The 19,129-nt window shown below is 42.4% G+C and overlaps 1 protein-coding gene across 2 annotated transcripts in view; it reads right to left on the bottom strand.

Moving 5' to 3' along the window:
- Positions 1-6,155: 6,155 nt before the first annotated feature.
- Positions 6,156-19,129, bottom strand: part of iffo1b (intermediate filament family orphan 1b) — a 27,315-nt gene continuing 14,341 nt past the window's right edge. The window contains exons 4-9 of one of the 2 annotated variants that reach the window (XM_087812375.1): positions 16,873-17,013; positions 16,642-16,820; positions 13,289-13,415; positions 12,791-12,895; positions 9,647-9,777; positions 6,156-8,368 (exon numbers count right to left, since the gene is read on the bottom strand). In XM_087812375.1, the coding sequence (XP_087668501.1) occupies positions 8,281-8,368; positions 9,647-9,777; positions 12,791-12,895; positions 13,289-13,415; positions 16,642-16,820; positions 16,873-17,013 (771 nt within the window). In that variant the 3' untranslated portion in view covers positions 6,156-8,280. The remainder of the gene's footprint in view (positions 8,369-9,646; positions 9,778-12,790; positions 12,896-13,288; positions 13,416-16,641; positions 16,821-16,872; positions 17,014-19,129) is intronic. The other variant, XM_087812376.1, reaches the window with a different exon arrangement.

Genomic DNA, 19,129 nt, shown 5'->3' with positions numbered 1-19,129 from the left:
CCACAGACAAGAGAGTGAGACCACAGACAAGAGAGTGAGACCACAGACAAGAGAGTGAGACCACAGACAAGAGAGTGAGACCACAGACAAGAGAGTGAGACCACAGACAAGAGAGTGAGACGACAGACAAGAGAGTGAGACAGCAGACAAGAGTGTGAGACGACAGACAAGAGAGTGAGACCACAGACAAGAGAGTGAGACGACAGACAAGAGAGTGAGACAGCAGACAAGAGTGTGAGACGACAGACAAGAGAGTGAGACCACAGACAAGAGAGTGAGACCACAGACAAGATAGTGAGACAGCAGACAAGAGTGTGAGACGACAGACAAGAGAGTGAGACGACAGACAAGAAGAGAGTGAGACCACAGACAAGAGAGTGAGACGACAGACAAGAGAGTGAGACAGCAGACAAGAGAGTGAGACCACAGACAAGAGAGTGAGACCACAGACAAGAGAGTGAGACCACAGACAAGAGAGTGAGACCACAGACAAGAGAGTGAGACCACAGACAAGAGAGTGAGACCACAGACAAGAGAGTGAGACCACAGACAAGAGAGTGAGACGACAGACAAGAGAGTGAGACAGCAGACAAGAGTGTGAGACGACAGACAAGAGAGTGAGACCACAGACAAGAGAGTGAGACGACAGACAAGAGAGTGAGACAGCAGACAAGAGTGTGAGACGACAGACAAGAGAGTGAGACCACAGACAAGAGAGTGAGACCACAGACAAGAGAGTGAGACCACAGACAAGATAATGAGACAGCAGACAAGAGTGTGAGACGACAGACAAGAGAGTGAGACGACAGACAAGAAGAGAGTGAGACCACAGACAAGAGAGTGAGACGACAGACAAGAGAGTGAGACAGCAGACAAGAGAGTGAGACCACAGACAAGAGAGTGAGACCACAGACAAGAGAGTGAGACCACAGACAAGAGAGTGAGACCACAGACAAGAGAGTGAGACAGCAGACAAGAGAGTGAGACCACAGACAAGAGAGTGAGACCACAGACAAGAGAGTGAGACAATAGACAAGAGAGTGAGACCACAGACAAGAGAGTGAGACCACAGACAAGAGAGTGAGACAGCAGACAAGAGTGTGAGACGACAGACAAGAGAGTGAGACCACAGACAAGAGAGTGAGACCACAGACAAGAGAGTGAGACCACAGACAAGAGAGTGAGACAGCAGACAAGAGAGTGAGACCACAGACAAGAGAGTGAGACCACAGACAAGAGAGTGAGACCACAGACAAGAGAGTGAGACAGCAGACAAGAGTGTGAGACGACAGACAAGAGAGTGAGACCACAGACAAGAGAGTGAGACCACAGACAAGAGAGTGAGACCACAGACAAGAGAGTGAGACCACAGACAAGAGAGTGAGACGACAGACAAGAGAGTGAGACAGCAGACAAGAGTGTGAGACGACAGACAAGAGAGTGAGACCACAGACAAGAGAGTGAGACGACAGACAAGAGAGTGAGACAGCAGACAAGAGTGTGAGACGACAGACAAGAGAGTGAGACCACAGACAAGAGAGTGAGACCACAGACAAGAGAGTGAGACCACAGACAAGATAGTGAGACAGCAGACAAGAGTGTGAGACGACAGACAAGAGAGTGAGACGACAGACAAGAAGAGAGTGAGACCACAGACAAGAGAGTGAGACGACAGACAAGAGAGTGAGACAGCAGACAAGAGAGTGAGACCACAGACAAGAGAGTGAGACCACAGACAAGAGAGTGAGACCACAGACAAGAGAGTGAGACCACAGACAAGAGAGTGAGACAGCAGACAAGAGAGTGAGACAGCAGACAAGAGAGTGAGACCACAGACAAGAGAGTGAGACCACAGACAAGAGAGTGAGACAATAGACAAGAGAGTGAGACCACAGACAAGAGAGTGAGACCACAGACAAGAGAGTGAGACAGCAGACAAGAGTGTGAGACGACAGACAAGAGAGTGAGACCACAGACAAGAGAGTGAGACCACAGACAAGAGAGTGAGACCACAGACAAGAGAGTGAGACAGCAGACAAGAGAGTGAGACCACAGACAAGAGAGTGAGACCACAGACAAGAGAGTGAGACAGCAGACAAGAGTGTGAGACGACAGACAAGAGAGTGAGACCACAGACAAGAGAGTGAGAAGACAGACAAGAGAGTGAGACAGCAGACAAGAGTGTGAGAAGACAGACAAGAGTGTGAGACGAAAGACAAGAGTGTGAGACGACAGGCAAGAGTGTGAGACGACAGACAAGAAAGTGAGACGACAGACAAGAGAGTGAGACGACAGACAAGAGAGTGAGACCACAGACATGAGAGTGAGACCACAGACCTGAAAGTGAGACGACAGACAAGAGTGTGAGACATCAGCAAGAGTGTGAGAAGACAGACAAGAGTGTGAGATGACAGACAAGAAAGTGAGATGACAGACAAGAGAGTGAGACGACAGACAAGAGTGTGAGACGACAGACAAGAGTGTGAGACAACAGCAAGAGAGTGAGACGACAGACAAGAGTGTGAGACAACAGCAAGAGAGTGAGACCACATACATGAAAGTGAGTCGACAGGCAAGAGAGTGAGATGACAGTCAAGAGTGTGAGACGACAGACAAGAGAGTGAGACGACAGACAAGAAAGTGAGACGACAGACAAGAAAGTGAGACGACAGACAAGAGAGTGAGACCACAGACAAGAGAGTGAGGCCACAGACAAGAGAGTGAGACCACAGACAAGAGAGTGAGACCACAGACAAGAGAGTGAGACGACAGACATGAAAGTGAGACGACAGATAAGAGTGTGAGACGACAGACAAGAGTGTGAGACATCAGCAAGAGAGTGAGACGACAGACAAGAGTGAGAGACGACAGACAAGAAAGTGAGACGACAGACAAGAGAGTGAGACGACAGACAAGAGTATGAGACGACAGACAAGAGTGTGAGACAACAGACAAGAGAGTGAGACGACAGACAAGAAAGTGAGACAACAGCAAGAGAGTGAGACGACAGACAAGAAAGTGAGACGACAGACATGAAAGTGAGTCGACAGGCAAGAGAGTGAGATGACAGTCAAGAGTGTGAGACTACAGACAAGAGAGTGAGACCACAGACATGAAAGTGAGACAACAGCAAGAGAGTGAGACGACAGACAAGAAAGTGAGACGACAGACAAGAGTGTGAGACGACAGACAAGAAAGTGAGACGACAGACAAGAAAGTGAGACAACAGCAAGAGAGCGAGACGACAGACAAGAAAGTGAGACGACAGACAAGAGAGTGAGACGACAGACAAGAAAGTGAGACAACAGCAAGAGAGCGAGACGACAGACAAGAAAGTGAGACGACAGACTAGAGTGTGAGACGACAGACAAGAGAGTGAGACAACAGCAAGAGAGTGAGACGACAGACAAGAAAGTGAGACGACAGACAAGAGAGTGAGACGACAGACAAGAAAGTGAGACGACAGACAAGAGTGTGAGACGACAGACAAAAGAGTGAGACCACAGACAAGAGAGTGAGACGACAGACATGAGAGTGAGTCGACAGACATGAGAGTGAGACCACAGACAAGAGTGTGAGAAGACAGACATGAGAGTGAGACCACAGACAAGAGTGTGAGACGACAGACAAGAGTGTGAGACCACAGACAAGAAAGTGAGACCACAGACAAGAGAGTGAGACGACAGACAAGAGTGTGAGACGACAGACAAGAGTGTGAGACGACAGTCAAGAGTGTGAGACCACAGACAAGAGAGTGAGACGACAGACAAGAGAGTGAGACCACAGACAAGAGAGTGAGACGACAGACAAGAGTGTGAGACCACAGACAAGAGAGTGAGACGACAGACAAGAGTGTGAGACGACAGTCAAGAGTGTGAGACCACAGACAAGAGAGTGAGACGACAGACAAGAGAGTGAGACCACAGACAAGAGAGTGAGACGACAGACAAGAGAGTGAGACCACAGACAAGAGAGTGAGACGACAGACAAGAGTGTGAGACGACAGTCAAGAGTGTGAGACCACAGACAAGAGAGTGAGACCACAGACAAGAGAGTGAGACGACAGACAAGAGTGTGAGACGACAGTCAAGAGTGTGAGACCACAGACAAGAGAGTGAGACCACAGACAAGAGAGTGAGACGACAGACAAGAGTGTGAGACGACAGTCAAGAGTGTGAGACCACAGACAAGAGAGTGAGACCACAGACAAGAGTGTGAGACGACAGTCAAGAGTGTGAGACGACAGACAAGAGAGTGAGACCACAGACAAGAGAGTGAGACCACAGACAACTAAAAAGACTATTATTTTCAATATTTTTATTATTGTTTATGTTATTATTATATAATATAATATAATATATAATAAGATTATTATTTTATGGTTATTATGTTGTCGTCATAAAAGAAGGACAAACATGACTCAGCAGTTCATGAAGAAACACACGAGTTCAGACTCATCCTTTATTCTCTTCACAGCAGCTTCAGGTGAGGTTCAGACTCAGTTGTCCAGGTGAGATCTTCAGGGGAGCTTCAGACTCAGTTGTCCAGGTGAGATCTTCAGGGGAGCTTCAGACTCAGTTGTCCAGGTGAGATCTTCAGGGGAGCTTCAGACTCAGTTTTCCACCTGAGATCTTCAGGGGAGCTTCAGACTCAGTTCTCCAGGTGAGATCTTCAGGTGAGGCTCAGACTCAGTTCTCCAGGTGAGATCTTCAGGTGAGGTTCAGACTCAGTTCTCCAGGTGAGATCTTCAGGTGAGGCTCAGACTCAGTTCTCCACCTGAGATCTTCAGGTGAGGTTCGTTCTTATTTACATTAATAATATATTTCCTCCTATGAGAACATGTTCATTCAGCTGAAGCGATTATTTACATTCATGACACTTTAAAACCAGGTTCTTGTAGAGCTGCACCACATCTACCTCTAGTTCAGCACCAAACATCCTCACTAGTGAAGACAAACGTGATCCTCAGGACGTTAGCATGTTAGCATGCTAGCATCTCGTTGTCACTTTAAGTTCAATGTATTTTTGAGGGAAACCTGAGCTGAGACTCTAGAAGTCAAACTAGTGACGCACCTGAACACGTCCTGGTTGTTGATCCAGTTCTACGTCGTGTCTGAAGCTAACGCAGTAGCTTCTGCTAGCAGTAGCTTCTGCTAGCAGTAGCTTCAGCTAGCAGTAGCTTCTGCTAGCAGTAGCTTCAGCTAGCAGTAGCTTCTGCTAGCAGTAGCTTCAGCTAGCAGTAGCTTCAGCTAGCAGTAACTTCAGCTAGCAGTAGCTTCAGCTAGCAGTAGCTTCTGCTAGCACGACTCATCGTTGTAGCATCAAAACGTCTGATAAACGTCCTTCATGTTGTGCAGCTCTACTGGTTCAAGGTCAACTAATGGAACATTCACGTAGATTCATGCGTTCACGGCGTTCAACCCTCAACCTGCTATATCTTCATCTTCATAAAGCAACATTATTGATTAACATGATGAGTCAATTATATTATTTAACATTATTGATCAAAAATATCATTTATTAACAATATTGATCAATAACATCATGTATCAATAACATTAAGCATCAATAACATCATGTATCAATAACATTATTGATCACTAACATCATGTATCAATAACATTATTGATCACTAACATCATGTATCAATAACATTATTGATCAATAACATCATGTATCAGTAACATTATTGATCACTAACATCATGGATCAATAACATTAAGTATCAATAACAGTACTGATCACTAACATCATGTATCAGTAACATTATTGATCACTAACATCATGGATCAATAACATTAAGTATCAATAACATTACTGATCACTTACATCATGTATCAATAACATTATTGATCAATAACATCATGCATCAATAACATTAAGCATCAATAACATTATTGATCAATAACATCATGTATCAATAACATTATTGATCAATAACATTATTGATCAATAACATCATGTATCAATAACATTATTGATCAATAACATTATTGATCAATAACATCATGTATCAATAACATTATTGATCAATAACATTATTGATCAATAACATTAAGCATCAATAACATTATTGATCAATAACATCATGCATCAATAACATTAAGCATCAATAGCTTCATAACTTATCATCATATCTTTCATTGTTAGCTCAGACATGTTAGCAGCAACATATTGTTTATCGGGGTCAGGCTAAGCTAGTTAGCATCACATCGCCATCATCACGTCATACAATGTTAAAAGTGAAGCCGTGTTAGGCTAAGAAGCTAAGTAGCTACAGTAGCTTAAGAAGCTAAGTAGCTACAGTAGCTTAAGAAGCTAAGTAGCTACAGTAGCTTAAGAAGCTAAGTAGCTACAGAAGCTAAGAAGCTTTTATTCTTCTACGATTGTTTCAGATTCAAACGCGTGGTTTTCAAAAGTGCAATATTGTGATGAAGAATGAATCAAAGTCTCTGAATAAAGTCTGAAAAAAGCAAAGGAAAGTGAAACATGCGGAGCCTCATCTACAGCCGTGACATTATGGGATGTTTCAACGATGTGCTTGAGTCAATGTTCGTGAGTTTCAACTCTGTACATCACTTCATGATTGACAGATATATTCAAACATGATGATTGACAGATATATTCAAGACTCTGGGCCCCCTTCACTCTTTTGACCACGAACAGACGTCCAAGTAAAGCAAACGAAAACCATGTAAGAAAATGATTTGTTACATTTAGCATCGCACGCTAAACATCTTTTCTTTTTTCTTCCAAAGTCTCTCATCAAGCTAACGTGAGCTTAGACAAGCTAATGCTAGCCAACGCAAGCTAACATGAGTTTAGACAAGGTATCGTGAGCTTAGACAAACTTACATGAGCTTACACAAGCTAACGTGAGTTTAGACAAGCTATCGTGAGCTTAGACAAACTTACATGAGCTTACACAAGCTAACGTGAGTTTAGACAAGCTAATGCTAGCTAACGTAAGCTAACATGACCTTAGACAAGCTAACATGATCTTAGACGTGAGCTAAGACAAGCTAACATGAGCTAAGACAAGCTAACATGATCTTAGACGTGAGCTTAGACGTGAGCTTAGACAAGCTAACATGATCTTAGACGTGAGCTAAGACAAGCTAACATGAGCTAAGACAAGCTAACATGATCTTAGACGTGAGCTTAGACGTGAGCTTAGACAAGCTAACATGATCTTAGACGTGAGCTAAGACAAGCTAACATGAGCTAAGAAAAGCTAACATTATCTAAGACGTGAGCTAAGACAAGCTAACTCTTGTGAAGGGGGCCTGAGAGCGTAGCAGTGGTCTGCAGTGCTGAGGCAGTAAAAAGCTGATGACATCAGATTTCATCAGATAATCCTAAAAGTTTTTCTCTTCCTGCTTCATTGACGACTGATGGACGAGCACTGATGACATCACGAGAGGCTTAGAAGGTACAGCTTTAAAGGAGGATGTTTACGGATAAGCTTCCAGTCTTACATGTGGAAGTGATGTCACTGCAGCAGGAAGTGATGTCACTGCAGCAGGAAGTGATGTCACTGCAGCAGGAAGTGATGTCACTGCAGCAGGAAGTGATGTCACTGCAGCAGGAGGTGATGTCACTGAAGCAGGATGTCATGTCACCTCAGGAGGATGTGATGTCAGTGCAGCAGGAAGTGATGTCACTGCAGCAGGAGGTGATGTCACTGCAGCAGGAAGTCATGTCACTGCAGCAGGAAGTGATGTCACTGCAGCAGGAAGTCATGTCACTGCAGCAGGAAGTGATGTCACTGCAGCAGGAAGTGATGTCACTGCAGCAGGATGTCATGTCACCTCAGGAGGATGTGATGTCAGTGCAGCAGGAAGTCATGTCACTGCAGCAGGAAGTCATGTCACTGCAACAGGATGTGATGTCTCCGTAGCAGGAAGTGATATCATTGCAGCAGGAAGGGATTTCTCTGTAGCAGGAAGTGATATCATTGCAGCAGGAAGGGATTTCTCTGTAGCAGGAAGTGATGTCACTGCAGCAAGAGGTGATGTCACTGCAGCAGGAAGTCATGTCACTGCAGCAGGAAGTGATATCACTGCAGCAGGAAGTGATGTCACTGCAGCAAGAAGTCATGTCACCTCAGCAGGATGTGATGTCAGTGCAGCAGGAAGTCATGTCACTGCAGCAGGAAGTGATGTCACTGCAGCAGGAAGTGATGTCACTGCAGCAGGAAGTGGCCACAGAGTGATGGCGTGTGACCAGGTGAGGAGGGCGTGGTCACGTGACCCTTCACTCTGCACGGGTCAGCAGGTGTCAGGATCGTCCAGAGCTGGAGGAGGCGGAGCTTCTGTCGCTGTCTCTCTGCTCGCCGTCGTCATGTGACGCCGACACAGCCGGGGGGCTGAGGAGAGAATACATGAAATAATAGTTATAATAATTATTCAATAATAATTCAATAATAGTTCAATAATTATTCAATAATAGTTCAATAATAATTCAATAATAGTTCAATAATTATTAAATAATAATTCATAATAGTTTAATAATTATTCAATCATAATTCAATCATAATTCAATAATAGTTAAATATTTTTTCAATAATAATTCAATATTTTTCAATAATTATTCAATAATCAATCAAAAATACTTCAATAATTGTTCAATAATTATTCAATAATAATTTAAATATACTTCAATAATCATTCAATAATTATTCAATAATAATTCAATAATTATTCAGGAATAATTCAATAATTATTCAATAACAATTCAATAATTATTCAATAATAATTTAAATATACTTTAATAATCATTCAATAATTATTCAATAACAATTCAATAATTATTCAATAATAATTTAAATATACTTGTATAATCATTCAATAATTATTCAATAACAATTCAATAATTATTCAATAATAATTTAAATATACTTGTATAATCATTCAATAATTATTCAATAACAATTCAATAATTATTCAATAATAATTTAAATATACTTGTATAATCATTCAATAATTATTCAATAACAATTCAATAACTATTCAATAATAATTTAAATATACTTGTATAATAATTCAATAATTATTCAATAACTATTCAATAATAATTTAAATATACTTGTATAATCATTCAATAATTATTCAATAACAATTCAATAATTATTCAATAATAATTTAAATATACTTCAATAATCATTAAATAATTATTCAATAATAATTCAATAACAATTCAATAATTATTCAATAATAATTTAAATATACTTGTATAATTATTCAATAATTATTCAATAAAAATTCAATAATTATTCAATAATAGTTTAAATATACTTCAATAATCATTCAATAATTATTCAATAATAATTCAATAATGATTCAATAATTATTCAATAATAATTCAATAATGATTCAATAATAATTCAATAATTATTCAGGAATTATTCAATAATTATTCAATAATAATTCAATAATGATTCAATAATAATTCAATAATTATTCAATAATTATTCAATAATAATTCAATAATGATTCAATAATAATTCAATAATGATTCAATAATAATTCAATAATGATCATCATGTGTTTGTTATAAAAATGGAATCATGTGTGAAGTCTTATAATAATGTGTAATAAGTGAATCCCTGAGTAAGACCAGACTAATGGAGCCCAGATAGTCCGACCTGTCGCCCGTCTGCGTGATGAGTCTCCTGCACGTCTCCATCTGCACGTCCAGGCCTCTCTTCATGGAGCACATCTCCATGTACTCGTGCAGGTGTCGGTTCATGTCGCTCTTGGCTGTGGCCAGTTCCAGCTGCGTCAGAGAGCCCGTCAATCACACCTGTCACTCACCTGCCCGTCAATCACACCTGTCACTCACCTGCCCGTCAATCACACCTGTCACTCACCTGCCCGTCAATCACACCTGTCACTCACCTGCCCGTCAATCACACCTGTTACTCACCTGCCCGTCAATCACACCTGTTACTCACCTGCCCGTCAATCACACCTGTCACTCACCTGCCCGTCAATCACACCTGTCACTCACCTGCCCCGTCAATCACACGTGACACTCACCTGCCCGTCAATCACACGTGACACTCAACTGCCCGTCAATCACACCTGTCACTCACCTGCCCTGTCAATCACACGTCTCACTCCGGACACCTGTCACTCACCTGCCCATCAATCACACCTGTCACTCATCTGCCCCGTCAATCACACCTGTCACTCACCTGCCCTGTCAATCACACCTGTCACTCATCTGCCCCGTCAATCACACCTGTCACTCATCTGCCCTGTCAATCACACCTGTCACTCACCTGCCCCGTCAATCACACCTGTCACTCACCTGCCCCGTCAATCACACCTGTCACTCATCTGCCCCGTCAATCACACCTGTCACTCATCTGCCCCGTCAATCACACCTGTCACTCACCTGCCCCATCAATCACACCTGTCTCTCACCTGCCCGTCAATCACACGTGACACTCACCTGCCCCGTCAATCACACCTGTCACTCATCTGCCCCGTCAATCACACCTGTCACTCACCTGCCCCGTCAATCACACCTGTCTCTCACCTGCCCGTCAATCACACGTGACACTCACCTGCCCTGTCAATCACACCTGTCACTCACCTGCCCCGTCAATCACACCTGTCACTCACCTGCCCCGTCAATCACACCTGTCACTCATCTGCCCCGTCAATCACACCTGTCACTCACCTGCCCCGTCAATCACACCTGTCACTCACCTGCCCCGTCAATCACACCTGTCACTCACCTGCCCCGTCAATCACACCTGTCACTCATCTGCCCCGTCAATCACACCTGTCACTCACCTGCCCCGTCAATCACACCTGTCACTCATCTGCCCCGTCAATCACACCTGTCACTCATCTGCCCTGTCAATCACACCTGTCACTCACCTGCCCCGTCAATCACACCTGTCACTCATCTGCCCCGTCAATCACACCTGTCACTCATCTGCCCCGTCAATCACACCTGTCACTCATCTGCCCCGTCAATCACACCTGTCACTCACCTGCCCCATCAATCACACCTGTCTCTCACCTGCCCGTCAATCACACGTGACACTCACCTGCCCCGTCAATCACACCTGTCACTCATCTGCCCCGTCAATCACACCTGTCACTCACCTGCCCCGTCAATCACACCTGTCTCTCACCTGCCCGTCAATCACACGTGACACTCACCTGCCCTGTCAATCACACCTGTCACTCACCTGCCCCGTCAATCACACCTGTCACTCACCTGCCCCGTCAATCACACCTGTCACTCATCTGCCCCGTCAATCACACCTGTCACTCACCTGCCCCGTCAATCACACCTGTCACTCACCTGCCCCGTCAATCACACCTGTCACTCATCTGCCCCGTCAATCACACCTGTCACTCATCTGCCCCGTCAATCACACCTGTCACTCACCTGCCCCGTCAATCACACCTGTCTCTCACCTGCCCGTCAATCACACCTGCCACTCACCTGCCCCGTCAATCACACCTGTCACTCATCTGCCCCGTCAATCACACCTGTCACTCATCTGCCCCGTCAATCACACCTGTCTCTCACCTGCCCGTCAATCACACGTGACACTCACCTGCCCCGTCAATCACACCTGTCACTCATCTGCCCCGTCAATCACACGTGACACTCACCTGCCCCGTCAATCACACCTGTCACTCATCTGCCCCGTCAATCACACCTGTCACTCACCTGCCCCGTCAATCACACCTGTCACTCACCTGCCCCGTCAATCACACGTGACACCTGTCACTCACCTGCCCCGTCAATCACACCTGTCACTCATCTGCCCCGTCAATCACACCTGTCACTCACCTGCCCCGTCAATCACACCTGTCACTCACCTGCCCCGTCAATCACACCTGTCACTCATCTGCCCCGTCAATCACACCTGTCACTCATCTGCCCCGTCAATCACACCTGTCACTCACCTGCCCCGTCAATCACACCTGTCTCTCACCTGCCCGTCAATCACACGTGACACTCACCTGCCCCGTCAATCACACCTGTCACTCACCTGCCCCGTCAATCACACCTGTCTCTCACCTGCCCGTCAATCACACGTGACACTCACCTGCCCTGTCAATCACACCTGTCACTCACCTGCCCCGTCAATCACACCTGTCACTCACCTGCCCCGTCAATCACACCTGTCACTCATCTGCCCCGTCAATCACACCTGTCACTCACCTGCCCCGTCAATCACACCTGTCACTCACCTGCCCCGTCAATCACACCTGTCACTCATCTGCCCCGTCAATCACACCTGTCACTCACCTGCCCCGTCAATCACACCTGTCACTCACCTGCCCCGTCAATCACACCTGTCACTCATCTGCCCCGTCAATCACACCTGTCACTCATCTGCCCCGTCAATCACACCTGTCACTCACCTGCCCCGTCAATCACACCTGTCTCTCACCTGCCCGTCAATCACACGTGACACTCACCTGCCCCGTCAATCACACCTGTCACTCACCTGCCCCGTCAATCACACCTGTCTCTCACCTGCCCGTCAATCACACGTGACACTCACCTGCCCTGTCAATCACACCTGTCACTCACCTGCCCCGTCAATCACACCTGTCACTCACCTGCCCCGTCAATCACACCTGTCACTCATCTGCCCCGTCAATCACACCTGTCACTCACCTGCCCCGTCAATCACACCTGTCACTCATCTGCCCCGTCAATCACACCTGTCACTCACCTGCCCCGTCAATCACACCTGTCTCTCACCTGCCCGTCAATCACACGTCTCACTCGGACAGCTGTCACTCACCTCGATCTGATCGATGGTCTCCTGGTACTCCTTCTCTCTGGACTTGAACAGACACTCGGTGTCGTTGATGACTTTCTCCAGACAGTCGTCCTGAGGAACCGAAGTCTGAGCGAGAATCAATAATTGATCAGAGAATCATTTTCATTGAAATGTTGTTTTCTTGAATCATTTCATTACACGATAAACTCATTTAATTAATGTCTTTTAAAGTCAATCCATAGATGTTATAATAGAGTCTCAGACCAAACCAACAGAGCTCAGAGCTGCTGATCCAACCTTCAGCCAATCATGTGACGTCACAGTGATGACTCTGAGTGACAGTTAACCACAGTGATGACTCTGAGTGACAGTTAACGACAGTGATGACTCTGAGTGACAGTTAACGACAGTGATGACTCTGAGTGACAGTTAACGACAGTGATGACTCTGAGTGACAGTTAACCACAGTGATGACTCTGAGTGACAGTTAACCACAGTGATGACTCTGAGTGACAGTACCTCTCCGGGTGCATGTGTGGGGTCTGGAGGTAAAGTGCATCCTGGGAAATCCTCCCACAGCAGCAGAGTCTCCTCCGTCTCCTCCCAGGCCAGACTGTCGCAGTCGTCCTCGAACTCACACTCGCGCCTGTAGAAGATGAAGTTATTCACGACTGTTTCATCTGGAGCTGCTGGTCTTCAATGTTCATGAGCGGTTCTGATGTCATGATAATAAGAAGTTCTGATGTCATGATAATAAGAAGTTCTGATGCCATGATAATAAGAAGTTATGATGTCATGATAATAAGAAGTTATGATGTCATGATAATAAGAAGTTCTGATGCCATGATAATAAGAAGTTATGATGCCATGATAATAAGAAGTTCTGATGCCATGATAATAAGAAGTTATGATGTCATGATAATAAGAAGTTCTGATGCCATGATAATAAGAAGTTATGATGTCATGATAATAAGAAGTTATGATGCCATGATAATAAGAAGTTCTGATGCCATGATAATAAGAAGTTCTGATGCCATGATAATAAGAAGTTCTGATGCCATGATAATAAGAAGTTATGATGTCATGATAATAAGAAGTTATGATGTCATGATAATAAGAAGTTCTGATGCCATGATAATAAGAAGTTATGATGTCATGATAATAAGAAGTTCTGATGCCATGATAATAAGAAGTTATGATGTCATGATAATAAGAAGTTATGATGTCATGATAATAAGAAGTTCTGATGCCATGACAATAAGAAGTTCTGATGCCATGATAATAAGAAGTTCTGATGTCATGATAATAAGAAGTTCTGATGCCATGATAATAAGAAGTTATGATGTCATGATAATAAGAAGTTCTGATGCCATGATAATAAGAAGTTATGATGTCATGATAATAAGAAGTTATGATGCCATGATAATAAGAAGTTCTGATGCCATGATAATAAGAAGTTATGATGTCATGATAATAAGAAGTTATGATGTCATGATAATAAGAAGTTCTGATGCCATGATAATAAGAAGTTATGATGTCATGATAATAAGAAGTTCTGATGCCATGATAATAAGAAGTTATGATGTCATGATAATAAGAAGTTATGATGTCATGATAATAAGAAGTTCTGATGCCATGACAATAAGAAGTTCTGATGCCATGATAATAAGAAGTTCTGATGTCATGATAATAAGAAGTTCTGATGCCATGATAATAAGAAGTTATGATGTCATGATAATAAGAAGTTCTGATGCCATGATAATAAGAAGTTATGATGTCATGATAATAAGAAGTTATGATGCCATGATAATAAGAAGTTCTGATGCCATGATAATAAGAAGTTATGATGTCATGATAATAAGAAGTTCTGATGCCATGATAATAAGAAGTTATGATGTCATGATAATAAGAAGTTATGATGCCATGATAATAAGAAGTTATGATGTCATGATAATAAGAAGTTCTGATGCCATGATAATAAGAAGTTATGATGTCATGATAATAAGAAGTTATGATGTCATGATAATAAGAAGTTCTGATGCCATGATAATAAGAAGTTATGATGTCATGATAATAAGAAGTTATGATGCCATGATAATAAGAAGTTCTGATGCCATGATAATAAGAAGTTCTGATGCCATGATAATAAGAAGTTCTGATGCCATGATAATAAGAAGTTATGATGTCATGATAATAAGAAGTTATGATGTCATGATAATAAGAAGTTCTGATGCCATGATAATAAGAAGTTATGATGTCATGATAATAAGAAGTTCTGATGCCATGATAATAAGAAGTTATGATGTCATGATAATAAGAAGTTATGATGTCATGATAATAAGAAGTTCTGATGCCATGACAATAAGAAGTTCTGATGCCATGATAATAAGAAGTTATGATGTCATGATAATAAGAAGTTATGATGTCATGATAATAAGAAGTTCTGATGCCATGATAATAAGAAGTTATGATGTCATGATAATAAGAAGTTATGATGCCATGATAATAAGAAGTTCTGATGCCATGATAATAAGAAGTTATGATGTCATGATAATAAGAAGTTCTGATGCCATGATAATAAGAAGTTATGATGTCATGATAATAAGAAGTTATGATGCCATGATAATAAGAAGTTATGATGTCATGATAATAAGAAGTTCTGATGCCATGATAATAAGAAGTTATGATGTCATGATAATAAGAAGTTATGATGCCATGATAATAAGAAGTTCTGATGCCATGATAATAAGAAGTTATGATGTCATGATAATAAGAAGTTCTGATGCCATGATAATAAGAAGTTATGATGTCATGATAATAAGAAGTTATGATGTCATGATAATAAGAAGTTATGATGCCATGATAATAAGAAGTTCTGATGCCATGATAATAAGAAGTTCTGATGTCATGATAATAAGAAGTTCTGATGCCATGATAATAAGAAGTTCTGATGTCATGATAATAAGAAGTTATGATGTCATGATAATAAGAAGTTCTGATGCCATGATAATAAGAAGTTCTGATGTCATGATAATAAGAAGTTATGATGTCATGATAATAAGAAGTTCTGATGCCATGATAATAAGAAGTTCTGATGTCATGATAATAAGAAGTTCTGATGTCATGATAATAAGAAGTTCTGATGCCATGATAATAAGAAGTTCTGATGTCATGATAATAAGAAGTTCTGATGTCATGATAATAAGAAGTTATGATGTCATGATAATAAGAAGTTCTGATGCCATGATAATAAGAAGTTATGATGTCATGATAATAAGAAGTTCTGATGCCATGATAATAAGAAGTTCTGATGTCATGATAATAAGAAGTTCTGATGCCATGATAATAAGAAGTTCTGATGCCATGATAATAAGAAGTTATGATGCCATGATAATAAGAAGTTCTGATGCCATGATAATAAGAAGTTATGATGTCATGATAATAAGAAGTTCTGATGCCATGATAATAAGAAGTTATGATGTCATGATAATAAGAAGTTATGATGCCATGATAATAAGAAGTTCTGATGCCATGATAATAAGAAGTTCTGATGTCATGATAATAAGAAGTTCTGATGCCATGATAATAAGAAGTTATGATGCCATGATAATAAGAAGTTCTGATGTCATGATAATAAGAAGTTATGATGCCATGATAATAAGAAGTTATGATGCCACGATAATAAGAAGTTCTGATGCCATGATAATAAGAAGTTATGATGCCATGATAATAAGAAGTTCTGATGCCATGATAATAAGAAGTTCTGATGCCATGATAATAAGAAGTTCTGATGCCATGATAATAAGAAGTTCTGATGTCATGATAATAAGAAGTTCTGAGGTGACGATCACACTTGTTCATCAGTGACTCACAGCTGGTTCAACATCCTCTGCATCTCCTCATTGATGTGATTGGTCGACGAGCCCATATGCTCCTCCTCCTTCACTCCGTCGCTCTCCGAGGTACTGACCGCTTCCTCTCCTTCGCTGCCGTTGATGGACAGAGGCGTGTGTTTGCGGCGGCAGGTGAGCGACGCCTGGTTGTTGGGCACCTGTGGTGGAAGGTGTTAGTCACAGCCAGACTCATGGAAGACCTTCGTCCACCTGGAACATCTGGATCACGTCTTCACAGTTCCTCTGCTGCGCCACGTCACAGAGCCGCGCCGTGATGTCGATCCTCCGACAGATGTCCATGTCCACCTTCATGGCCTTCTCCTGGATCTTAGAGTCCAGGTCCGAGAAGTTCTACAGCCAGAGTTACACAACTTCAACTACACAAACTCACCAGTAGCTAGCTAGCTGCTGCAGCTATGTTAACATGTTGGTGTGCTGCAGCATTGTTAGCATGTTGATGTACTGAAGCTATTTTAGCATGTTGGTCTGCTGCAGCTATGTTAGCATGTTGATGTGCTGCAGCTATGTTAGCATGTTGATGTGCTGCAGCTATGTTAGCATGTTGATGTGCTGCAGCTATGTTAGCATGTTAATGTACTGCAGCTATTTTAGCATGTTGATGTGCTGCAGCTATGTTAGCATGTTGATGTGCTGCAGCTATGTTAGCATGTTGATGTGCTGCAGCTATGTTAGCATGTTGATGTGCTGCAGCTATGTTAGCATGTTAATGTACTGCAGCTATTTTAGCATGTTGATGTGCTGCAGCTATGTTAGCATGTTGATGTGCTGCAGCTATGTTAGCATGTTGATGTGCTGCAGCTATGTTAGCATGTTGATGTGCTGCAGCTATGTTAGCATGTTGATGTGCTGCAGCTATGTTAGCATGTTAATGTACTGCAGCTATTTTAGCATGTTGATGTGCTGCAGCTATGTTAGCATGTTAATGTACTGCAGCTATGTTAGCATGTTGATGTGCTGCAGCTATGTTAGCATGTTGATGTGCTGCAGCTATTTTAGCATGTTGATGTGCTGCAGCTATGTTAGCATGTTGATGTGCTGCAGCTATGTAAGCATGTTGATGTGCTGCAGCTATGTTAGCATGTTGATGTGCTGCAGCTATTTTAGCATGTTGATGTGCTGCAGCTATGTTAGCATGTTGATCTGCTGCAGCTATGTAAGCATGTTGATGTGCTGCAGCTATGTAAGCATGTTGATGTGCTGCAGCTATGTTAGCATGTTGATGTGCTGCAGCTATGTTAGCATGTTGATGTGCTGCAGCTATGTTAGCATGTTGATGTGCTGCAGCTATGTAAGTAAGTAAGTAAGTAATTTTTATTTGTATAGTATGTTAGTATGTTGATCTACTGCAGCTATGTTAACATGTTGGTGTGCTGCAGCTTTGTTAGCATGTTGATGTACTGAAGCTATGTTAGCATGTTGATGTACTGAAGCTATTTTAGCATGTTGGTCTGCTGCAGCTATGTTAGCATGTTGATGTGCTGCAGCTATGTTAGCATGTTGATGTGCTGCAGCTATGTTAGCATGTTGATGTGCTGCAGCTATTTTAGCATGTTGATGTGCTGCAGCTATGTTAGCATGTTGATGTGCTGCAGCTATGTTAGCATGTTGATGTGCTGCAGCTATGTTAGCATGTTGATGTGCTGCAGCTATTTTAGCATGTTGGTCTGCTGCAGCTATGTTAGCATGTTGATGTGCTGCAGCTATGTTAGCATGTTGATGTGCTGCAGCTATTTTAGCATGTTGGTCTGCTGCAGCTATGTTAGCATGTTGATGTGCTGCAGCTATGTAAGTAAGTAAGTAAGTAATTTTTATTTGTATAGTATGTTAGTATGTTGATCTAATGCAGCTATGTTAACTTGTTGGTGTGCTGCAGCTTTGTTAACATGTTGATGTACTGAAGCTATTTTAGCATGTTGGTCTGCTGCAGCTATGTTAGCATGTTGATGTGCTGCAGCTATGTTAGCATGTTGATGTGCTGCAGCTATGTTAGCATGTTAATGTACTGCAGCTATTTTAGCATGTTGATGTGCTGCAGCTATGTTAGCATGTTAATGTACTGCAGCTATGTTAGCATGTTGATGTGCTGCAGCTATGTTAGCATGTTGATGTGCTGCAGCTATTTTAGCATGTTGATGTGCTGCAGCTATGTAAGCATGTTGATGTGCTGCAGCTATTTTAGCATGTTGATGTGCTGCAGCTATGTTAGCATGTTGATGTGCTGCAGCTATGTTAGCATGTTGATGTGCTGCAGCTATGTTAGCATGTTGATGTGCTGCAGCTATGTTAGCATGTTGATGTGCTGCAGCTATGTTAGCATGTTGGTCTGCTGCAGCTATGTTAGCATGTTGATGTGCTGCAGCTATGTTAGCATGTTGATGTGCTGCAGCTATGTTAGCATGTTGATGTGCTGCAGCTATGTTAGCATGTTGATGTGCTGCAGCTATGT

This window comes from Callionymus lyra, chromosome 17 (genome assembly GCF_982586985.1).
Source record: "Callionymus lyra chromosome 17, fCalLyr1.hap1.1, whole genome shotgun sequence".
Taxonomy (NCBI): Eukaryota; Metazoa; Chordata; class Actinopteri; order Syngnathiformes; family Callionymidae; genus Callionymus; species Callionymus lyra.
This window is presented reverse-complemented; position numbering and strand designations above follow the sequence as displayed.